Genomic DNA, 25,981 nt, shown 5'->3' on the forward strand with positions numbered 1-25,981 from the left:
ATCATGTTTAATGCCTAATGGAATATGAACTTGGGATTACTCTGCAACAAATATGGCAGCGTGTTAGTGATACTGAGAGAGATCAAGTTTTATTAATAAATTAGTGACATAGAAGTAGCATATGATACCTATTAAGTCTGTAGTTGTAAAGACCTAACAGCGGAAATAACGTAGAAATGAAAATGTACACGTTTAAATATTGATAGACATTTGTGCGTACCATTTGTATTTTGACACCACTTTTAACATAAAAACATTGTGCATTTATAAATGAGTGAATTATTATTAAACATTAACCTGAAAGTATTATTGTTAAGTAGAGATAGTAGAAACAACATATATTATAAGTTTTATAGGAATAGGAATTAAACACACTTATATTGAATTAAATGGATTTTGTTATTATGAATTACTTTTTTTGAATAATAAATATATGTCTAAATTGCTTTCAAACAACATGAATAATGTATGAAATTAAATAATTTGCTTTGCGTATATGAATTGTAAGGTGCGAAATAGGTTTTATCAATGTATTATTGTGCATTAAGGTTTCTTAATTTGATTAGGTCTGGAAGGTTTGTTTTTTAAGCGGTAATGGAAAATGTATTTGTTTATTCTGTTCACTCTGACCTGAATTCTTTCCCTAAGCAGCTAATATAATGGTGAATGTCCTATTGTATTGTATGCAAGAGACATGTTCAAATTTAGTAAATGTAACAGTATTTGTTCTAGCTGTCTAAAGGAGCAGGAAATGACAGTGTTCATGTGAAAGAATATTAGTTTAGGTTATTGTGTGAAAGGAACTATAAGTAGCAAATTATTAGAAAATATTAGTAATACTTTGGCAAAATTGAATTTTGCTGAAAAGATTCTTAAAAGTATCAGAACTTGGTGGTGCCATCTACAGTGATTGGATGCTGAAACTGACGCCCAGAGTGTGCCCACCTGAAGAACCAATGAATTAATTTTGCGTACTTTAATTAGTGATGAACTTTGAACTAAAGTCAGTCCATGACCAGATCTTCTTAGAATCTTGTCACATTCAGTCTACTCTTGTCTTAATGCTGCTTATGTCTGATGTCCCATTCTCTTCTCTAAGTTCCCTGATGAGTTTCCTCATCATAGTCTTAACTGCCCCAAACTGCTATGCGATTCAGTATTAATAAGGCCAACTAATTCTGAACTGCAGATCTGTTCCATGTGCAGCTTGTGTTCTGCACCATCCTGATACTGTTGTCAGATGACACCGGAAGATGGTGACCACTCTGTCTTGATCAACTACTGCTGCATGCGGTCCCACGAGGAGCTGTATAACTAAATGTGGTTTCCTGTTTCCTTTTTAGCTTAGTCACTTACACCATCATATTTTTATAGTGAGTTATCTTAGTTAGATGTTTTCCAAATTATTTTTGCCTTTTTTTAATTTTTGCTTTTGTCCGCATATGTTAGCCCGTTAGCCCGTTCCTTGACATTCAAGTCTCATTTTTGGTTAGTGATAAGGATGGCCCAGCTCAGAGGAATTGATTGTTAAAACTGTACTCTGATGATTTACTGATATCACCGTCATTTGCTTTGAAATCTGGTAATAATGTTCATATTGTACTGTTGCTAATCTACATTATTCTTTTGGAATGTCTAACAGTACTGATGTTTAGTAGGTTGAATCTATTCAGATGTTTCCGTAAGCCTATGGTTTTCATGTATGTTTATAACTTAGTTTTGCACACTATTTGTATTGCATTGATCTTGGGATTGTAATAAAGCTTTGAAACTTTATTCGGTTTGGAGTTCAATTAGTGTCCAAATTGTTTATGGTATAATGTAATTAATTAGTGATCAAATGATTCTGACTACTACACTCTTTGCCAGTTCCAAAGATTCATTCAACCTCAGTAGGTGAGAATGGTGATGGTGTCACACCCCGAGCACTGGTGGTTGTTGAGCCCCGAACTGAAAAGTAGGAAATTTCCGGAGCCCCATCGCCCCAGCAATACTCTTATACAATTGATGTTTCCAGTTTAGTACAGATTGGTCATGGGAGTGCTGGAAAATGTGGATGTGTCATCCACCAACCTTAATTACAGACTGGCAATTGTATATATATATATATATATATATATATATATATATATATATATATATATATATAAACTTAGGAAATAACCATCTGGTTGTGTTCTTTTATTAAACAAGCAGTGTCATTATGATACCATGTTCTGTACAAATACTTCAAATATTTGAGACATTCTAAATAGCGCAATGTCCACCTTGATATTCTTCTCTCTCTCCCACTCACTCTTTAGCTATTTTTTGTGTATATTCATCAGTCTGTTATTTTGGTCAGGCTTCGACATTTTCTTCCCCACCTTTTACTACCCTCAGTCGAAGTCCCATGTATATATTCTCTTTATTCTGTACAACACCCAAGACAAAATGAATCAAACCCAGGCTATTTATCCACAGCTATGTACTCAATGCTGATCATTGTCAATAATATATCATGTGTTTTTTTAAAAGGGAAATTGAGTCCATGCAATAAAAATTAAACAATACAATTTTAGACATCTGACAAGATTTTTCCTGACAGTCACGTTTACCTATGAGTTTCTAATAACAAAGGTACCTATGTAAAAAACTGGAGTAGCTTACGATGATTGTAAGTTCTGCTAGCACTTAAGTTGGAATTAATTTTGCAGTTTATAAAAATAGGCAAAACGTAGGTGTACTAAAGGTATTTCTTCTGTTTGATGTTTCTGGATAGTGCTCTAAAAAAGAGGGACTTACATCATTGGAACTTGATGAAAAGTTGATTAATGTATATCCTGTATAAGATGCACCGGTGGCACAAACAACAATCAGGCAATTGAAAAAGATACAAGAAGTAAACTTTTTTCTCTCACCCCAAAATATGTTTTTTTGCACATTATCCCTGCTCATCCCCATCCCCTTTGTGAAACTATAAATTTGCCCTTTTATCTTAGCACTTTCTAAGGTGAACAGATAAGTGCTCCAAAACATATATAAGCTTGCTTAAAGTTAAGAGTTTTGGGTGTGTCCCAAAATTGAAATAATAGTGCCAAATATCTTGCCCAATCACATAACTATAAGCTCACTGATCTCCTCACATGAATTATGGGTGTGTACATTGGAAGTACCTCACCATGGTAGACTATTTTATTGTTAAACTCATTTATACCTCCCAATAGTTTCAATAAATAATGACAGTCTATCTTACGTTCACACAATCTTTTTCAAGAAGATTCAAACATTTTTATAACACATTGTGAATTGCAAAACCTTGGAGTGGACATAAATATGGGGTTTTCAAACTTACCAGTCTTATAAATAATGATTTTTTTTTTTTAAATCAGCCTCATATGGCTCAATTCGCAAAGAGACTAATCAATTTCCACCTGTAGATATACTCTGAGCATGTTGCATATATACAATTATTTCCAATTTACAAATGTTCCCTGCAGTGTCTGAAAAACTTGGGCAGTTGCTGTTTTTCTGGTATGCTCCTAGGACAGTCAATTTCATTTTTTCAGATGTTTCTCTTTCCTCAATGCAGAATTTGAGCAGGATACACTTATACACATCTCTCACTAATAATTTCTCACTGGGGAGCTCAGTCCCACTTTGCAATTGCATATTTTTCTCCACTAAGATAACATTTTTTCTCTTGGTTAAAAACCCTTTCCTTTCATCATATGAAGTTTGAGAGTTCTCCTTTCTTTAACGAACCCTTGAAGGGGATTTACTCTAGTCCTTCACAGGAGCAAACCTCCAACCATTTCGAGGGTTGGAAAAGGTGCGAGAGACATTTGTGAATGGTCACAAACTGACCTGTATGTTGGTGGCAACAAACTCAGAAGGTAAATATCACATTATTATGACTCACAACCAACCTCTTAAATGGTGAATTCTCTCACCTAATTGTAGGCAGTAATGGCATAAATTTGATTCACACGCTTCCTAGGTAAGCTTATGTGAATGCTGAGCATGCATAACATATTCACACTTTGTTGGCCATTAACATGCATTTACATCCAAAAATACATTTATAAATCAGCCCAGTGGACTTTGTTGGCTACTGTATCTTTACCATTAGGAATTTTATCCAACTATGCTCCATTTTAATTTCCCATTAAAATTAGGTCACTTTTGTATTACCAGTAATGAGAACACATATTGAGGAGCCTAGGGCCAGACTGATCTTTCCTCGGTGGTCTGCTAGGGAGGAGGCAGCTATCAGAGATAAATGGCCTTCTGTGACCCTATCATAAATTGCTTACATAGTATGTATGAACAACGTGCTTTCACCGCATAGACCCATTTTTTCTAAATATAGCTTTTGAGGGAGTCCTCATCCATCACACATACACAGCTGCAGAGATATGCATGCTTGCTATGCTAAGCCACAAAAAGCTATCTGGGCCTTGTTTGAGCACTTTGTTAGGGTTGATTTAGGGTCCCAATCCATTCCCATTTCATTGTTGCATGGGCTCTCAGTATACTAATGAGGCTGCTGGATTCAGGTGGCCGCATCAACTGAATTGTGGGGAACTGTGTCCAATCCCATACCATATGACAACTGTCGACGTAATCTGTTTCTGGCCAGCTGGCAGCGCCTGATCTCCACCCAAAAGCAGGAAGGATTTGTGGCAATAGGGCACATGACATGATGACTTCTCAGGGAAATCGTGGTGGATCAGATCTCATCCTCTTCTCTCACACATGCAAAGACAAACAGAGGAAATGGTTCAATAAGATTTATTGAATCAGCTACGTCTTAGATAAGATGGCATGAAATGCAATAATTAGAATGATGAAACACACTAGAAGCAATATGGTGACAAGGAAAGTGAAACACAGGAAAAGTCCTACCGTACTGTCACTTATGCACAATATGCGCAATTCCTACCTAAATAATGTTAGGGCACAGCAGGATAAGCCCTAATCCACACTTCACGATTCCCTGTTGGGAAGACCTCATCTCCTATACCTGGATATGATAGTGGTGAAGATGCCTGTTATCCATAGAGACACCATCCCCATGTAGGCCAGAGAAACCTGTGGCCTCAGTGAGCTGCTGTAACAAAGTCAGAGAGTATGTATTCGTTGCCATCTGGCTGGAACCTCTCTCTAATGTGCAAGGGACAGGGAAGTGTTTTTTATCATAAAACAGCTTATGTTCTGAGAAAATGTCCCTATGTGAAGATACTTATGTTTCTGTGAATGTAGGAGACTCAGTGTACCACTTGTGTCAAGAATCCTATCTAGCTGCAGCCTTCAGGAAAGCACAAAGTGAAAAGAATGTTGTGCTAAGAAATGTAATGGTTTCTTCTGCAAAAAGACAACTAGATAAAGAAAATGTGACAGATTCTAAAATAATAAAATAAAGCAGAATAAAATGTCTCTAGGCCAAAGGGCACAAGCATCAGACCTAGGCACTAAAATAAGGTGCCCAGAGACATCACTAAAATGTCTAAACAAATTCCTATGTCAGTAAAATGATTGGTAAAACAAAAATAAGTGTGTGCATCTCTAGCCATGTTAGAATTCATGCTTGCAATATTAACTAAATTGACTTAAGTTGAAGAACGCTTCCTACTATAATACATTCAGATAATGTATTTATTCTAAAAAACTTAGTGGCTAATCAACCATAAACGATAGAAACTATGGCCCAATTCAGAAAACATTTTCAAGAACATGAAATTGCACTTAATTCCATATACTGAAAGCAGTTGACGATTTGCTTCTGTTAAAGGTAGGCATATTCTGTGAATGAATGGCCAAAATTGATGAGGCATAGGGGTCGTTTTTTCTTCATGGGAAAACATTTTTCCTGTGAAGAAAAAAAAAATAGAAAATCTTTAAAATGCGTTTGCATTATTTTCAGGGATTGAAGCATCAGGAAAGGTGTACTTCAATTAATTCATGAAAATATCTTTCCAAGTTAAGAAACTGGGCCCAAGGTTTTGGAAAACAGTCTGAAATGTACAGCTGCACATTTTTTTAAAAACTCCTCCGACTTAAAGCATATTTGCATGTGTAAATGTACGGCTGAACAATGAATGTAGGAGGGAATCCAGCCACCAGCAATTATGAGATCATTTAACACCGACCCCACTTCTACATTTGTAAAGTAATTAGCCCGATCAATGAATAATGAACCAATTGTAATCATCCCACTTCACAACAAAGTAAATCGGTAATTTTCAAGTACACGTTGCCTTCACGGATGGGAGAAAATAAAACAAGTATTACCACAAACATACTGAAAGGCTTTCAGTGACAATTGCATTGATAGTAGAGGTGTGCTCATACCCAGGGCAGGCTTTAAGGGGGTATGACCAGTGCAGCCACACCTGGTGCTGATGTGTTTTAGGGGACACTGCGTATAACTATTGGTTTAAAAGGAGGTGAACTTCCTGCAGTTTCAGGCAATCATAAAAACGTCAGAATAAATCGGGTGATTAATTTTGCACCGGATGATGAGTCACAATTTTGTCTATTGGCTGTTTTGACTCATCATAAAGTATTGTGAGGATTAATATGCCTGCTGCAAAGAATGTACCATGCAGATCACCGAATTGAGCGAACTATGAGCAGCACTATAAAACAAGCATTTGGAATGCGATGTGTCTCGCGTTGCTCGAGTTAAGCTTACCAGACTTTTCTTGCCACATAAACTGAAAATGAATAGTAAAACAGTTTCACATAAGTGAGCCGACGGCCGACATGAGCGTAAAGCAGACACACAAAAGGAAACAGAAGTTTGCTTGCAGTGAAACATATCAGCAAAGGTGCAATTATCCATGTAACCGGCAAAAGTGCAAATATCCATGTAACAGGTTTGATGTCAACGCTCAACTACTGCCCAGCGAGATCGCGCTGTCTACGAAATAAAGAGAAAAAGTAGTCCACAAACCATACCAAAAACATGGACCCTTGTATGTTTTCAGTAGTTGGCCGGTGCGCTCGAGGCGAGTTAAAAACACCAGAAATTGCATGACGTATACATGCCTCTCACTAATTAAATCAAGCAAATTTTAAAAGGCAAGCCCACAAACCAGCTATGGTTAAATGCCCACAGAGAGATTACACCAGGGACAGAGTGCTTTGTGCGCTCAACCCTAAAAAGTTAAATGTATGTCTGTGAGAGACTTTAGAGACATAAGGTGCAGTGTTGGAGAGTGGTAGTGAGCAGTGGCAGCTGCCACTGAACGGGGTGACAGGACGGGACAGGGGATTACAAAAAAAGAATGCTAAAGAATAAAAAAAATGCTTACCTTTGAGGCGAGACACATTCGTCTCCCCTCTGTCCTCGTCCACGTCCTGTTCCCGTGTGCACCAGCATGACAGCAGCGCATTGATTGGCCTGAGCTGCCTGCTTTGCAGTCTGGGAGTGGGAGCCTGTGCATGTTCTACACTTGGCTGTGCAATATAGCCAGGTTGAGAAGATGCAAAGTGCGCTTGTCTGTTGGGCGGCCCAAGACGGCCAGCACAAACAGACATGCGCACACTGTTGTGCATAGCCCTCTTCCGGCCCCCTCCCTCCAGCCCCGCCCCTTACTCCCAGGAAAAATAAAATGATAATAACGTAGTGTATTATCATTTTATTTTTCCTTTTTTGAAAATCCCGTGGGCGACGCTTCTCTGCCTTAACGGGGGAGCCCCCCCTGGAAGTGTGGGAATTTATGAAGAAGGAGGTGATGGGGTTGAAGGTTGTCAAAGACTGTCACACCAGGTGCCACCAGAGCTAAGGCTGGCCCTGATCATACTAATTGCACTGTGTGAACCTATGATAAACACCCTCATTTTTAATTCATGAGTGTTTAAGTTAAGCTTTGTATGCAGTGCTCAAACTATCTCAAGTGGCTTTATTATTGTCATTTGTAAGTGTAAAGAGGTACATCTTGCATTATATTTTAATAAAATAGTTGCTTCATTTGTCTGCCTGCCCATACCTAGGTCACAACAATTAACATGAAATGGAACTGTGTTTAGGGTAGTTCAGTGGCACTGTACAAAAATGATTTTTGCCTTAAATGCTGTGCTTTGGTCCACCTAAAATAAGGAGCTATAAATACACCTGTCTTTTAGAATTTACATACTGGTGAGTTCATAAAAACTGGGATAAAGCACATAATAAAAAAATGTATTGCTTTTTTTTAAAAACAAATGCACATGCAGAGCATGTGCTTTAAATCATAACACTTTCTGAGCATCCCATGTTATGGCATTAGAAAGGAGCGGTAACAACTTATCTTGTAGATTAATACAGAGCAATGATGAAGCTCTAAACTACTTGACTAAATTCTTTGTTTAGTATATGTTCATTTTTTACTCCTATTTCCCTGCCCTACTTTCACCCATTCCCATCTCTCCCTCCCCCTGCCTTGCTCTCTTCCTCCCACTATGTTTCCCAAGAGGTTCCTTGTTCCTCTTGCCTACAGAATTCATACACAGATGCCGCTTTTCTGTGCCAGAAATTCGTAGAATCCAGATGTTAGACTTTACAGGGCATCTGTTTATGACTTTTTTTACTTGTTTTTTTGTTTACTATTAGCATCTCCTTTACCGAGCAATGCTGTTCATGTTTTAAGCTACATGTGTTATTACCTTTTTCAAATGTTCTTTTTTCAATGCTACACATTATTTATTTCACAGTGTCACAGAACTTGACGAAATGGTGTGCAGAATCTACTGGTCTTGTTAATGTACCTTTCTGGCACTTTCCTTTGTAGCTGGACACTGAAGGAAGGTACCTGAATCAACTGCAGAATTGGGCACATCTGACAGCAGATGCCTCAAATGCCGAAGGTCAAGCACTAAAGCGGAAACGAACTGCATGTATTATAGCAGGACTATCTCAGGGTTATACATATACAAGGAGAAACGTAACTAACTAGTATACATGTGCAATATTATTAACAGCCACTTCCAGAATATATACAGAAAATTTTATTTTTGCCTTGTAAAGACTAAAATGTTTCCAAATTAATTTTGTTTTTGAGAGATTTTAATAACATAATGCTACTCATACACTTAGCGTAATATACATTTGCAACGTTTTGTAGGCTTTAGAGAAAAGCAAATGGTTCTGCAGTTATATATACACCCTGGGAACTGTTGATAGAATGTACGCATGGTATAAAATGTGGTGTTATGAAGTATACAGTGTTATAAAGGGTTTGATGGCTTCAAAGGTCTAAAAGCTCATTCTCAAAATTAGTTCCAGAGAATCAGAAATCTCCTGGCAGATTTACCATATTTTGTTAGTACATTTTTTACTTTTAGTATGTCCCCGGGAATGTTCATTTTTTATGTTATAACATGCTGCTAGTTACTCCACTGCTGTTTCTTTCATGGTACAGAACTGAATTAACAGAATGTGTAACATTTGCACAAAACTTATCTTATGAAAGCCATTTATGCTACAATACTTCATTGTCAATTCAACACCTAGCAATAATGTTTTCTGGACTGATTAAACATACAAGTATTTCAATTTTTCTTCGAATTTGAATGCCCAGTGTAACTTTAGCAGTCTTCTCAAGCGCAGTTGTCACCAGTAGTCATTCTCTGTCAAAACGTTTCCAGCACTATCCGTGAAGTGAGCTGTCTAGGGGTGACATCAGTCCTAGGCAACTATTAATAGACGTCATTGTGGATGTCTGAGACACAATTCTGAGCCCTCCCACAGGTTAGGGCACGTACACTGACTGACTCAAAACCCTAGGTACATGCATGACAGAATTTTAAGCACAAGAAATGTACATGAACACAAAGACGACAGAGCCTTCCTGAAATAACAATCACACCAGACATGACACATATAAATATACAGATCAGTCAGTAAAGGTTGTTTACTCTATTTCTCATGTAATGCAGCAGATACTAAAATGACCTCAACCGTCAGGAAACCTGCAAAGACGATTCCATAACTTCATATAAGTATATTCAAAACAAGGTATGAACACTGGTGCTGCACTGCTGCCATGACGGCCACATAGTGTCTACCTGGTAAGGGAAGAGGCCCTTCCTTGGCAGGGCAACAGGACAATTGGAACTGCCTGCACATTTTTAGAAAACAATATTACCACCTCCTTTCAGCATCTCCCCAACAATCTAGAACCAAGATTCACCACATCTTCCCCTTCACACACACAAACCCTCAAACTATAATAATCAACAAAAAAACAAATTACAATATATATACATAACACACAGCAAAGGCACAATGGCATACGTGAAGATAACTAGATACCAGAGATATCTCACTCATTAGGAAAACTGTGTACCTCACTCACATACATATTCTCCCAGTTTCCTAGGAGGTTTCCTTTCAGTAGGGTATCTCAAATATCTATTTCCCATAGGTTCTCCTTCAACTTCGCAATGCACATGGGTAAAGTGGCATGACTTGCACAGACAGTGTCTCCTTGTTCAGCCACCTCCCATCACCTAACTTCACCACACATTTGTTGACTTGTACTACTCTTTTGGGAACAGAAAACATAGAATGCCCCTTGGAAACAAACTTTGGTATTTTGATTCTGACCCAATCCTCCACTCTAACCTTCAACCGGCCCCAATCACTCTCATGAGGCAAGTTGACAGTGGCTGCCCTTAGCCATACAAATTTGTGCAAGATGCAACAAAACATTATGCCGAATGTTGTTTTCTTGGTAACTCCTGGACACCCCCATTTTGAGTGGGAACAAGGGAAAGAGGAGTTTGAGGCATATATTGAAGCAACTGAAGGAGAGGTATTCATGCAGAAAAAAGCTTGCGTGGTTGCATCATTAACTAGGTCCAGAAGGAAGGAATGTTTTAAAACATCTACTGGTTGCATGTGTTATGGGTGGAGGAGACATTGTGGATACATGTATGCCTCTGTGATTTAAAAAACATTTATTATGTAACGGCATACATTTTACATAGGACACCAACTTCCAGGGGAATCTGTTGAATCATATGTACCTGCATTGAGAGTACTTGGTGGTGTCATGTGACTACAAAACCTTTGAAGAGGAGATGATTAGATATCAAGTGGTAGAAAAGACTAACAGTAAAATGAAACGTGCCAAATTATAAGCAATAGATAGCTTAACTTAACACTTGACAAAGCTAATTACATTGAAAGCAATATAGAGACTACTTCTGTTTTTATGGAGCAAACGTTGATGAAACAACACGTGCATGCTTTATGTGCCAGTGATAAAACTAAAGGAAACGAGTGAAAGGACTTATATAGACCTAATTGTGTGGCAATAAGAATCATTTGAGCATTGCCCAAAAGTGCTCTACCATTGACAAAATACGTGTCATGTGTTGTAAAACCGGACACTTTGCCAAAGTTTGTAGGTCTAAACATACTATCATTTCTGATAAAAGAATGAATACTGTTGTGGAGTGTAGTATGGAATGTGTTGAGCCATCTGATTCCGATGAAGACAATGTTTTGTGTGTGAATGGTTATATCATTGATCATATGTGTGTCCAAGTAGTGTGAGAGTGTTCATTTTTCCCAAGTGGGGTCAGTGGTTGTTAAAACATCCTATAGTGTGGTCAATGTTATGGAAACACCTATCAATATGATGGCTGACTCAGATACATTTTTCACATTGATTTGACCAAACGAGGGGGAAACATTTTCCAACATAACTTTTGGAGAATACAGTGTCTTTCTGTGGTCTAGAAGGCTAAACCCATTGGCGTTTTGGGGAGTTTGAAGTGATGTTGGATTTCAAAAGGTGTTCTGCTGATGGTACAGTGTATGTGGCTAAAGATGGATCTTGTTTGTTGGTTTGGTTGGAGCAACTAAATATAGGAACAATTTTTGATCTCAACAACCCTGATCAAGTGATGTTGAGGACAACTGTAACTGCCTTCACATTTTTAAAACAGCATTCCAACCTCTCATCAGCATCTCCCTGACAATCTAGAACAAGGACCCATCAAAACTTCAGGTTCTAAACTCCCAGCAGAACCACTCATTTAGTGTTGCTATCAGAAACTGATTACAAGTCTTCAAGCAATATAGAAACCACCTGAAATTTGCTGTATTATTTTGAAAAAAGAAGTCACAAAAAAACAGAAGAACATCTGAGACAAAATCGAATTCCCATAACCTTCAGTTGGGTTTCAGTCCAACTAATGGGTGCATAACATCTTGCAAACCATCATGAAGCTAAGCAATCTATGGTTCAACTGCCTGGCCTTTCAGTGGCATGTGAAACTGATGCTCATAATATCTTAAAAAAGGAAGAATAAAAAATGTGATGGAGTGTCTGACACTATACCATATTGGTTGTAGTTTACGACTTCCCATTTATCTGCCATTAATTTATCTGTTAACCCCAACATAAAGTGGAATATTTCCAGAACCTTAGCAGAAATAGATTGCCACAACTCCAAAAGCCGATCTCCCCAAAACCCTCATTAAAGGTTTTTGCTGGAGTAAGTCCCGAACTTGGCATGCCCCACCCCTGCCTAAACTGTTTACTCTACCCCCTTTAATCTGATTAAGCAGCATGACATGGAGTACAGTGACTTAGACATTGGAATGACCTGAACACAAAATTGAGGACAGCTCTTATTATCCTTTGTGTCAGACTTCTCCATGTGGATTGTATTGCTTAGAATTACTTTCAGCTGAAAATCTTCACAACCAAGGTGATGTTTGAAAAATGGTGGACAGGGCATCTTTCACATATTAATGGACTCTTGACTACCTTTATCAGTTCCATATCACTCCAATGATTCAACATTGTAGTACTATATGGCAAACATATGAAGAAATGAAGCAAACTCTATGCAAGTTATACATTTTCATCCGTACGCCTACAGTACTAAATAAACAACTGCAGAATCTGAAGGAGTGAGCTTTAGAAAAATTACCCTTAACTATGTTCTACCTTTTTTCTTAACCAGGAAAATGCTGTGACAATTTGAGTAATTGCTGACCCAGCAACTTCTTCAAATCTGGGGTATTTTGTGAACTTTGATTTTCACACTTACTCTATCCTTATTCTGAGTACCTGTTAGAAATGGGGTCTTTGGTTGGCAGTCCGGTTGACCCTTGTCCAAGCAAGGACCCTCACTCTAGTCAGGATAAAGGAGAAACACAGCCGGTTAACCCACGCTCACCCCCTTGGTAGCTTGGCACGAGCAGAGAAGGCAATGTGTAAAGTATTTGTACCAACACACACAGTAATACAGAGAAACACTACAAAATGGACACCACAGAAACTTAGAAAAATAGTAAATATCTAAATAAGACAAGACCAAATACAATAAAACAGGCTGGTGCCTGGAGTTGTGGAGCAAGGTGTCACTGGATCCGATATGGCGTTGGTTCCGGTGCTGCAGGGTGAAGGAGAGGAGGCGTCACAAAGAGGCGTCAGGTCCTTGCTGCGGATCAGTGAAGGTGAGGCGGTGCCGGTTGCTAAGAGTCAGTCCATTGGCACCTTCGGCAGATTTAAAGTTCGGTGAAGTCACAATGCTGTGGGGCAACATCACAGGGTCTCGATCACGTCAGAGGGTCACAGGCACTGCGACGGAGTCAGGTGTCATGAACGTCGGGTGTACAACACTCCAACCCACAGGTTTGTGCAGACGTCAGAGGCTGCAGCGACGTTGGGCCTACGTTGTTGGTGGGATCATTGTGCCTTGTGAGATCCATGGGTCCAGGTGTAGGCACCGTCGCGGGTTTCGTGCAGCAGCATCCTTTGTGAAGTCGCTTGGAGTTGTCCGGTGTCATTTCACAGGATTTCATCAGAAATTCACTTCAAGGGGCCCAGGAACTGAAATGGCACCCCTCAGGCAAGCTAGAGTCCACAGTATGCAGACTCAGAAAATGGTGGGTGAAGCCTTTGCTGTCTCTGAGGCTTCAAAAACAGGAGGGAAGCTCAGTCCAAGTCCTTGGAGATACCTTTCAAGCAGAAATGCACATTAAAGCCAAGTCTTTGACCCCTTTCACAGGCAGAAGAAGCAACTGCAGGGTTGCCCACAAAACACAGTCACAGGAAGGGGCAGCTCTTCTTGTGGCAGAGGTTCCTCTTCAATCCATGAAGTAATCTAAACTCTGGGGTTCTGGGTCCAATACTTATACTTCTTTCTGCCTTTGAAGTTGCCCAACTTCAAAGCAAACTCTCTGTTGTTTACAGGATCCTGCCTTGCCCAGGCCTGACTCCTGACACACACCAGGGGGTCGGAGACTCCATTGTGTGAGGTCAAGCACAGCCCTTTCAGGAGTAAGTGACCACTTCTCCCTCCACTCTAGCCCAGATTGCCCATCAGGATATGCATTCTACACCCCAGCTCCCTTTGTGTTACTGTCTAGTGGAGATGCACAAACATCCCAAATGTCATTCTGATCCAGACAAGGAATCCACAAACAGACTGGCTTAAACAAGAAAATGCTCTCTTTCTGAAGGTGGCATTTTCAAACAGACAATTTAAAAACTAAATTTACCAAAAGATGTATTTTTAAATTGGGATTTCGGAGACCCCAAACTCCTAATCTGTCTTCTCCCAAAGGGAAACTGAACTTAAAATATATTTAGAGGCAGCCCCTATGTTAACCTATGAGAGAGATAGGCCTTGTAACAGTGAAAAACAAATTTGGCAGTATTTCACTGTTAGGACATGTAAAACACACCAGTACATGCCGCACCTTTAACATACATTGCACCCTGCACATGGGGCTACCTAGGGCCTAAGTTAGGGGTGGATTATATGTATAAAAAGGGTAGTTTAGGCTTGGCAAGTGGGTACACTTTCCAAGTCGAACTGGTAGCTTACAACTGCACTCACAGACACTGCGGTGGCAGGTCTGAGCCATGTTTACAGGGCTACTCATGTAGATGCCACATCCGGTGCTGGAGGCCCACTAGTAGCATTTGATTTACAGGTCCGGGGCACCTCTAGTGCACTTTACTAGGGACTTACTAGTAAATAAAATATGCCAATCATGGATAAACCAATCACTACTACAATTTACACAGACAGCATATGCACTTCAGCACTGTTTAGCAGTGGTAAAATGCCCAGAGTCCTAAAGCCAATAAGAACTGTTCAGAATAAAATAGCAGGAAGGAGGCAAAAGGTTTGGGGATGACCCTGCAAAAAGGGCCAGGTCCAACAGTACCCTAGTAAAATATCCACACCTTTATTCTCTTAGAGCATCATTGACACTAAGGGCCTAATTTAGATTTTGACAGAAGGCCCGCTGTTGCTCCTTGGCGGTCATTTCAAGTACTCCATCAAGCTGACAGAGCACTGACCGCTGCATTTAGATTTATTGCAGCTGAGCTTCCGACTGTCTTGACAGAGTGTAATCCATTGCGTAAGAGTTTACACAGTGGACTCCTAAGCTGGCTAACATTACTCCGTCGAAGTCAGACTGGTGGGTTACCGCCAACCATATTTAAGTTTCACAGTTGTAATGGTGTTGTTTTTGTGGCGGTGCCCTAATGGCAGTGGTCCGTTGTGGGAGGTATCTGACATTGTTCTATGTCTGTGGCTATGCAATAATGGATGCCAGCAGTACACATCTGTGGTACTGTGGCTATATGTGCCCACCTGCATACCACACTACACACCACAGACCATTCACACCTTGATCCTTTGCCATTCCATCACAACACAACGTCATGAAGGACACACACAATGTAATACATCCAAACATACAACTTACACATACCATTGATATAGCACCCACATAGACCAGAACCACACCAACCATCACAATAACACAAACATTGAACCAACATAGTAAAACAAAAGCACACCTACACACATAGAAGCACCAACCAGAACCACACAACCACATTAACCTGAATATTACACACCAGCAATACATCACACAAGCAAACACAACAAACACCAGACCCACATACAGCTGCCAAACATACACATCATGCACTCCAGCTCCCACTATCTCAACCAGCCAATGTATTCCCACCCCTCCTACCCTCACTCTGCCCTCACAATTCTTTAGCTACCTTGCCTTGACCCTACCATTCCAACTCCCCCCTCCGTCTCAGGAAACAGCCTTGAGGTGTTTGAAATGTGCCCAATACATGCCCCTTCCTGAGGAGATTACCCCTGGACTATAGTCAGGAGGCAAGTTAAGGGCAACAAAGCCAGGAGAAATTGTATCAGTCAAACATTGTTCACTGTCACACATATGCACTATACCAAAATAATGTACAAGAAGTATTACATAAATGATTAATTGAGTGCAATGTTCACAAAGTGTGTTCCACATTTATTATTTTTGTTCAGCTTATTGTGTTAATGCACGGTTCTGCAAAGTCGGACCTGGAGAGCAGGGTCCATGCCAGATTTTTTGCATATCCACATTTAGAAACAAGATGTTTCATAAATCTACATTTTTCTAAATGTGGATGTGCTAAAAATCTGGCATGGACCAGGCTCTCCAGGACCGACTTTGCAGAACCCTGTTTTAATAGAATGAAACTGATGTAACAGTGAGATACTTGTTCTGACTCACAATCACAAGTGGAAATGCAACATTTCACTGACATGTCCCATTGCAAAGGTCAGACAATGACATTGCTTCCAATTCTGTTTGGCTTTGGGAAGTTGGTGCAAGCATTCATTTTTGTAAGGAATTCTTACATCGATTTTTTTTTTTAATCAAGTAGTGTTGATAAAGGTGTGTTTTATTTACTTCCTGACACAACTAGTGCAAACACATATGCATCAGGCAAGTATGTTACATGTTTTAAAGGACATGCATGCAAATGCATGGGTCCCGAGCTAATGTTGAGTGACAATTCCATGTTAATAAGTAATATGGAATGCTCACCTTGGGTCCACTGATTAGAAGGTTGTTTTACTTCATGATCAAGTGACAGCAGCAACAGTAGGACTTGTCCGTCGTGTTCCAGTTGAAAACGGAAGTTGAAAAAAAGAAATAAGGTACGTTTCTGTGGCGTCGCTGATGCAGGTGTGAAAATCTGGCGGATTCAGCAGGACTCGGGCAGTCTATCATCTATGGTCCTCCCAGCATCTAAAAAGAGTTGCCGGACTGCCAAGATGACGGATGAATTATCTGACAGAAAACTAACAGAGGATCCAATTCCACCAATGACAAGGAGATATTTTAGGGACTGTGTACCTATTTTTTGGCAATAATACTTTTTACCAATAAGATAAAAACTCACCACTGGTAATAAAAGAACCCCATTGGCCAGTTACCACTCCGAGCACTCCCTGAACGAACATCATGACAGCCCAAGAGCAAACATAAACATGAATTGAAAAGACAGCATCCTTCTTCAGACTACATCTTCTGAAAAACTCACATTTGAAAAAAGCTTTGCTAGAAGAAGCACTATTTTTTCAGGTGACCCAGCTTATGCTACATGCCTCGTAGATTCCCTACAAATCCACCTTGTGATAAAGCTTTCCTAGCATAGATATTTGATGTGATTGTTTTTATCTTCTACAGTCATTAATAGACTAGAATAATAAATCATATCCTTCGAGCTTTAATTCTAAATCTTTACTGGATGACCAACTATTCATAACCTGATTTGGGTGTTGAATGTTCTTTTTTGATTATTGCTAATGCCTTGTTAATGAATTCCTTCTATTTATCAAACTCCTTTTCTTACGAGAGTGTGTCTATAGGCTCCTTCTTCCTCGAATTCTTCTAAGAGGGGTAGCGTTCTACTTTGACCAAACTAACAGAAGAGTCAGAAGTTCCATCAAAAAAGCCTTTGTGAATGTAGAATCTGGGTGATCTGTAGGCTGTAGTAGTAGGTTTCATTGTCTTGCTTCAACTTCAACCAGGCTACTGATTGCCTATTATCCATATGAAATGCATACATCTCAAGTCAGATAGGGAAGTTTCTGCAATCCCAGCCCCCTACGAATGTCAAACAATAGAGCTAAACTCCCAAGAATAGCAAATTAATGAATGCTTTATCCAGTGCAGAATATCCAGTGTTTATTCAATATTTAGACTTATAGCATGACATGTTTAGTTATGAATATTAACAATAACTAGATATAAAACTATTGAATTTGGCTAAAGTTTGCTGAACTTCTTTGCTACTTACTACTTTGCAACTATGAGGTTTAACCTCGTAATTACAACCAGACTGTACTTGAATAAGTTGTCTATCATAATGCTAGTAAAGGCATTCCAGACTAGTTACATTGACAATGAATATTTATTGTCGACCAATCAATATGATAAATTTTAGACCGGGTCCTCTCTGCAAGGTCAACCCCAAAGGTTTTGCCTTCACCCTTTCTGTTTTCTGAATCATTTTTTGTTGGCTTTTAGGACTTTGTGTACTTCACCACTGCCTCTCAGTGTGAAAGTGATTGTGCTCGCTCCTTTAAACATAGTAAAACTGACTTACATCCAATTGATCTATTTAATGTAATTATAAGTCCCTAGTAAATTGGTACTACAGATACTCAAATCAGGTAATTTAAATGTTACTAACAGGGCTGCACAAATTATTATGCTACAAATAGCCCTTTAAAAACATGTCTCAGGCCTGCCATTGCAGCTTGTGTGTACAGTTTTAAACTGTCATTGTGACCTGGCAAAATATTTTTTTTGCCAGGCCTAAACCTTACTTTTTAATACATATAAGTCATCACTAGTGTAGACCCTAAACAGCCCTTTGGGCAGAGTGCATCATATTTAAAAAGTGGGACATGTACTTTTAAGTTTTACATGTCCTAGTAGTGGCAGAGAATTCCAGATGCCTCTGTGGAGGGAAACAATAGAAGCTTCTCCCACTTCAATGGTAGCATCAGGTATAAAAATAGGACCCTCACACCCACACTTCAGATCACTTCTGGAGCTGTGAGAACTACGAAGAAGGACTGATCTGCTGCCCTGCTGCTGAAAGGACTGTCCTTCTGCAAGAACGACTGACCTGCTGCCCTGATGCAGAAGGAAGGGAGACTTGACTTGCTCCTTGAACCCAGAACTACCATAGTAACTCCATGGGATGGCTGACTGGCAGGTCTCTGGAGCTTGTTATGTCCCTGTAACGTAGAACAGGAGGTATCCTGTTCTACGTTACAGGGACATAACAAGCTCCAGAGACCTGCCCTGCATACACCCAGCTTCCCAGACTCAACTCAACCTGCATGTGCCTTACTGCTGGCCTCCTGTGTAGTCAATCATGACCCACAATTGGTGCCCTTGAGTTCTAGACCTTTGGCTGGTATGAGAGTGTACTCTTCCTAGCCCAATTGTGGTTTTCCTCTGAACTGATGCAGTGCGAAACAACTCGACACAGCAAAATTCAGACACTTGCATCACAACACCTCACAGCTCCTCATCAGAACCGATGCAGCATGACACAGTGCGACAAAGGATCTCACATTGTTACCCTCACAGCTCCTCATCGGAACTGATGAAGCACAACCCAACCCAGTGCAAGACTGGGTGCTGAAATCTAAATCATGCCCTAAGTCCTAACCTTTTCAGAGTTCTGGAGAAATTCCTCGTGGTCAGTCCTGCAGTCCCAACCCCCTCAAGTAAATCTTGTAGGCAACCAGATCTCTTGTAGGGTCCATTCCTCGATGGTCAGGTGGACTTTCTTGAGATCAGGAGCCTTTCTGCTTTTTGAGCCCCTGAACCAGGCAACAAGAGGCTGACCACTTGACCCTTGGAGAACTGTTCAGCTTCCTGGGTGCCAGCTGGAGTTAGAAGTGTTTGAGTCTTTCTGCAAGTCTCCCCTTTACCAGGAGGAGTCAGAAGTCTTCTATCAACAGGGTCTTTTTTTAAATTCAGATAGAGTCTTTGCAGGTCCAAGAATGCTCTGAGGAGTAGTAGAGGTGCTAGATCCTGTACAATAGCCAGTGATTGTAGAAAGTACATTACCCAACCCTAACACATTTCCCAGAGTCCCCCCACAACAGCTATTCAAGCAATTAGTATTAATTTGTGTCTTCCATCATTATAGGATACTTCACTTCCCTTTTAGGATTAATTAAATATTAATGAACTATTTTCAGAGAGGAACCACATGATGTCCTCAAACATTTTATATAACAATGAAAGTTGTTTATGTTTATAAAAAAATGGTTTCATAACTAATGCCAACTTGGTAAGGGAAATCACTAATTTACCAACCGTAATGCGAGATATTACTATGACTGTTAAATATTTATGTATGTTTTATTTCATGTATTTGCCTAGCAGCAGGTTCACAGAATTAGCTAGAACTTTCGTTTGTTGTTGGACAAGAAAAATATCTCTGGGATAATCTAGAATACCTCCTATTAGGATAAATATTTTTCTGATGAGCCATGGCCAAATTAGTGTTTTTTGTGGTCCTTATGGAAGGGTGATCCGATCCTGGCCCTTGAGGGGAAGTTGGTTTATGTCAGTTGCATAAGAGGAATGCATTCTGAAGCGGGGATGCTTTTGGACACGCCCTGAAGTCAGACATCTTCAATAATGTGATAGACTCATTGTTAAACTGCTTCCACAAGCCATTCCAATACACATTGATAGATTTATCTCTGTTCCTGTTCCACTTGAATGGAAGCGTGCTGATCTGTCTGTAGATTTTAGCCCTGGCTCTGGGAGAGAAGATGTTATGCAGGGAAAACCACCAGGAACAACATTTAGGCCAGATGTAGTAAGCCTTTTGCGCCTCGCAAACGGCAAAAAACGCTGTTTGCGAGTCGCAAAAGGCCTTACGCGATGCAGAAAAACATTTTGCGAGTCGGTACCGACTCGCAAAATGTGATTGCGACTCGCAAATAGGAAGGGGTGTTCCCTTCCTATTTGCGACCGCATCGCGATGCAGAGTTGCTTTGATACCGCGAAAGCGGTCGCAAACCAACTCGCAGTTACCATCCACTTGAAGTGGATGGTAACTCATTCGCACTCAATGCCCACAAAAATATTTTTTCAGAGCAGGCAGTGGTCCTATGGACAACTGCCTGCTCTGAAAAAAACTAAATTAAATGGTTTCGTAATTTTTTCTTTTTGCAGCTCATTTTAAGGAAAACGGGCTGCAAAAAGAAAAAAAAATGCTTTATTAAAAAAAGCAGTCACGGACATGGTTGTCTGCTGTCTCCAGCAGGCCACCATCCCTGTGAGTGCCTAGACTCGCTATGGGGTTGCAAACTGCGACCCACCTCATTAATATTCATGAGGTGGGTCTTTACGACCCCATAGCGAGTTGCAGAAGGTGTCTGAGACACCTTTCTGCATCTCGGATTGCGAGTTGCAAGTCGCAATTTTCAATTTACCTACATCTGGCCCTTAGTTATGTTCCGTGTGGCTGTTTTTTTAATAATGTCCCACTCTGAACTATGCACATTTGTGCACAATTTTTAGGTTTCTGAGAATGGAAATGGCAAGAAAGCAAAATTGTGGTTTCAGTGAAGAGAATGAAGTGATATCTAATGTGATGAAAACATGCTTCTTTCCCATAGCGATCGTCTTACCACGCATGTCATTTGCTGGGCTTTGCTTTAAGTTGTATGCGACCCTTGCACTTTTTTCAATATGTAGTGCTATCTATTTTGCACAGGTGTATGATATCTTGCAAATTCGATTCGTTTCTTTGCATTTTCCATATTCAGGGTAAGACAGTGAACGACTTTCGAGAGAGATTTGTTCTTGAGCAAAGGTGCTCTAAAAGTCAGATTACATAAACTGTACTCGGCTATTTTGCACAGCAATTGCATTGCTACGACCGTTGTCAAATACGACAGCAGGTATTCTTTATTTCCGAAATAAAAGCAATGAGATGCCAGGATTCAATATAGTTTCATGTGTGGATCAGTGCAAGTGTCGCTTTAAAATTGCACTGCAAGGCTGCTTAATTGACTGCAACGAGGGAAAAAATGCAGGTAACTATTGAACAAATCCTCAGAAAGAGAACAACATATGTTACTGGCCATGCCTGTCTATTATGGACTATCCTAGGCTATATATCGAGGATGGCCAGAATGAAACACTGTTAAGCATTTAAAGGGCTCTCCAGAAATGGAGAAATGTTGTACATGTTTTAGGATAACTTAAACCTATTGGTTTAAAATATTAAACGACATTTTCATATTTCCTTTCACAGCATTTCAGGCCTTTCTTGGAAAAGAGAATGTGTTTCAGGCAATGGAAGCTGTTTTAGCAGAGAGCAAAATACAGAAGAATCTTCAATTATTGTCTGTTCCGCAACTTCTAGTGAAGCGCTCTGTTCGCTGGCAGATAATCACTGTTATTGTTACCATGGCTTGCTACCAGCTCTGCGGCCTGAATGCTGTAAGTATTCAATGAGCTACTGCATATGCAGCCACTGTAGGCACCTTTTATTGCTCCAAGATTCATAATTATACCGTATAATTATTTTGAAAGTGTCTTCTTTTGTGACCAGATTATTCTTTTTGCTGTTAATGACTGTACAAATGCAATCTCATACAAATGGATAAATGATAATTATAGCTTATATAAATCTCATGTTTTGAGAGTTATAGGTTTATGCTGGTGACTTTAGAAGAGGAAGAGGATTTAGTGGACCAGTTTCAACATTCAATTGCTGATCAGTAGTTGTCTTCAAGGACAAAACTGAAACCATAGAGGACTCACTTGGCCCCCTCGCAACCAAGGTGTTAGGAGAGGCTGGGAGAGGTGGGGAGAGGAGAAAAGGTGAAAGCGGAAGAGCTTCCTTTGGACCAGTCTGGGGTAATGCGGTAGGGAGAAGGGTGGAGGAAGTGGTAAGGTGAGGCTCCAAAACGACAGCCCTACGTGGCATCTGGATGGGTGAGGCGGAAATGGGGACAGGTGGAAAGAACAAGTATCCCACAACTGGACAGTTTAAAGGCCAGACAGGATGTCAGGGGGGAATAGAAGAACTCATCAGGCAAAGCAGGCAGTGGCCAAGAAGGGGGCGGTGCTCAGAACTCCCCCAGAAGAGGGGCACAGAGATGCAGAGCCAGAGGGGGTGAGGCAGAGTAGGGGACAAGGGCTGGGCAATGGGCAAAGGTTGATATGAGGACACAGAAAGCAGGACTTGAGTGAGAGTCAGAAAGTAGGAGGGATGTGAGTCAGGGAGTGCTGGGAACGGTTTCCCACATGCCCAAGAATCCATTGTAATGGTCAGTTTTTCTTTCAACGATCTGCTCATAAGCAGCCACCTGAAGCGATTCATGCAACCAGTCCTCCGGGTTGGGCTTGCAGGCAGCCTCTAGAACCTCAGGATGTGGTCTTGGTGGAGGCGAAGGCCAACCACCTGGACTGTTAAATCATGATGGCTGGGCATTGGGCGAAGTCATGGAGGAGAGCAGTTTGTACTTTCAGCATCCTATTGAGAGGCATTGTCTGCCTGATGGTTGTAGTGACAGAGGATTACTAGGCTGTCAGAGCGAAGCAGTCCCAGAGTAGGTGTCTCCTTCCATGGATCCACGCCTCCAGCAACACAAAAGAATGATGGACGGAGTGCTGAAACTTTTCAAACACTCACCCCTGTTCACAGATCTGGGTTGAATCCATCATTCTTTACTCACCATGCCACCAGTTTGCACCCAGCCATTTTCAAATCAGTCTTGACGTTGCTCCCCATGGGAACAGTCCAGCCTGAACTGCCAGTCCAGGTCCTCCATGGACCAGACACAAGGTCCCTGGGACTGGTTTCGGGGTATCACCCTTCATCAGCCAGGCTAGCTTGAATCCAGTGGCACAGTGAGCAAGGGACCCACATCTGGACATACCCTGGCCACTTAAAGTGAATTTAGAAACACACCTCCAACATGCAGCTGACACGATAACAGAAGACCTATAAAGTTAGAGTGGTGACCAGTGCCAGCGATGCAATACCTTGAAACAGTTGAACTTGAGATGGGCCTCTGTAAGGCATCAGTCGTGATCCAGGAGCGAATTTCCCCAGTCTGCCTCGGACAATGTAACCTGCAACCTTTCTATCCACCATTCACGAAGGGAGCAGGCCAGTGGAATGGAATAGAGGGGGTCCAAAATAATCAAGTACAGTCTGGAAATATAGGTACCCCTCTTTCCCAGGTAATCCATCAATGAGAAGGATGGCAGAGCCCAGGACGTGACAAAGACAGCGCAGCAGGCACTGGTAGTCCCAAAAGTGGCTTGTGAGGAGGCATACAGTTCTCAGGCTTCTACAAAGGACTTACAGTCTCCATCTTTAACCAGGAAGGAAAGATGGTGGATTACCCTGGATTCAAACACTGGCCGATTGGGTTCGACCCCCCTATCGGTAAAGAGGTGTTACACCACAGAGGGGCCTGCACATAGATGATGGGGTGGTCCTCAGCAGCTGGTGTGCCTTACGCCACACCTGCAGAGTGGCAGCCAGAACAGGATAGGATGTAATCATTCTGGGAGTGCCTCCTGTGTGCAGCATTTTGATATCCCAGAGACAACCTAGAAGAAGAGTATTCCAGCTGCACCCATGTAGGGGTGTCTGCAGTGGTGTGCATAACATATCTAAATGGAGCTAACTGGGATGCAAACCACTAGCACCAGATGTTCGTCAGTCAAAGAACACCCTGCTCAATGGCTGCATAGAGCTTCTCCTGCTTCTGCCACTGCCTCCGGCCACACAACAGAAATGTTTTAGTTTTTTTTTCCAGAGCATCCATCAGTTGAGCCAAGATGCGTAGTGGGAGCATGTGGAGCAGATAGTTCAAGCAGGACATCACATTTATTTGTAGGACTTGTTTGCCCTCAAAGTGAGAGACCTAGCTGTGACCAGTATGCCATGTTGGCCTTAAGGCTCACATGGAGGGGTTCAAGATTGCACTCCACTATGTCAGGGAGACGAGGGGTGACCTCAATACCAAGTAGGTAGGGCACCATTTGAAAGGCAGACCTATAATGACAGTCAGGGCTGTGTGAACGTTTTTATGACTGTATTCTTGCCCCAATTTATCCCATACCCAGAAAGAGAAGAGAAGTGTGTTATCAGAGCGATAAAAACACACAGTGAGCCAGCAGAATAGGTAAGACTGACCAGAATATCATCCACATACAGAGTCAGTTTGTGCTCCCCATTGGGGAGGGGGATTCTTTGAATGTCAGGAGAAGTGTGTATTGCAAGAGTCACAGTCAGTGCCCCCTTACCTCCAGCAGCTCAAAATGAGGCAGAAGAAATAGGCCATAAGCCGTCAGAGTCAGCGCTCCAGCTTCAGGCCATAGTCCTGCAGAAGAGATGGTGAATAGTATGATAAATGTGTGGCTCCATGGTGGCCACAAGGTCAGGACGTGGCCATGGACGTGAGAAGAGGCCCATGCACCGGCGCTAGCTCCTCTAGTGAGCTTCCGTCTTGCCTGGGCACTAAACTCCACCCCATACTTTTACTTTCCTACAGCACATTTAATCACCTTTGCTCTATCATGAGTTATCTCTATGTCATTTACTCATCACAAATACCTTCCTGTCTGGGTCACCAACTCCTAGATTATGTTTTCCTACTTTACTGCACATACAATTACCATCCTGAAACTTCAGTTTATCAATTAAATACCAAAATATGTATGTCTGCCATCGAAAGGAAGCAACACTCAAATATAAGCAGTCTTATTGTTTTCTGCTGATTTCAGAAAAATGTAATTTTGACATATTAGTGCAAACCATAAATATTAGACATTTGTAATATTCTCGAATGACATCTGTTATGATATAGAAAAGTACTTTGTAACTGTAGATGAGCTTCCTCTGATGCAAAAACCTCTGGTTGTGCTTGTGCCCTCCTTCATCCTCCACAACTCCCATGATTCCAAGGTTGATCCAAGTGTGCCGGCAGCAGTTTACTACTTTGCAGGTGGACAGGGTTTAATTCTGTGAACAAAATGGACTGTCACCTTGTGGTGTCACAGCTGGAGTATCTGGATTATTAGACTGCATGCTTACTTTTTATTTAGCAAACGGTGTGTTAGGGAGCCTGGTCCTTAATAAGTAAACTTGCAAGGGGACGC

At 40.9% G+C, this 25,981-nt stretch overlaps 1 protein-coding gene across 3 annotated transcripts in view; it reads left to right on the forward strand.

The window, feature by feature from the left end:
- The window catches only part of SLC2A9 (solute carrier family 2 member 9), a 1,837,553-nt gene that overhangs the window by 1,029,020 nt on the left and 782,552 nt on the right, over window positions 1-25,981 (forward strand). For all 3 annotated transcript variants that reach the window (XM_069202834.1, XM_069202850.1, XM_069202841.1), the window contains exon 8: window positions 22,113-22,300. In XM_069202834.1, the coding sequence (XP_069058935.1) occupies window positions 22,113-22,300 (188 nt within the window). The remainder of the gene's footprint in view (window positions 1-22,112; window positions 22,301-25,981) is intronic.

This window comes from Pleurodeles waltl, chromosome 1_2, assembly GCF_031143425.1.
Source record: "Pleurodeles waltl isolate 20211129_DDA chromosome 1_2, aPleWal1.hap1.20221129, whole genome shotgun sequence".
Lineage (NCBI taxonomy): Eukaryota > Metazoa > Chordata > Amphibia > Caudata > Salamandridae > Pleurodeles > Pleurodeles waltl.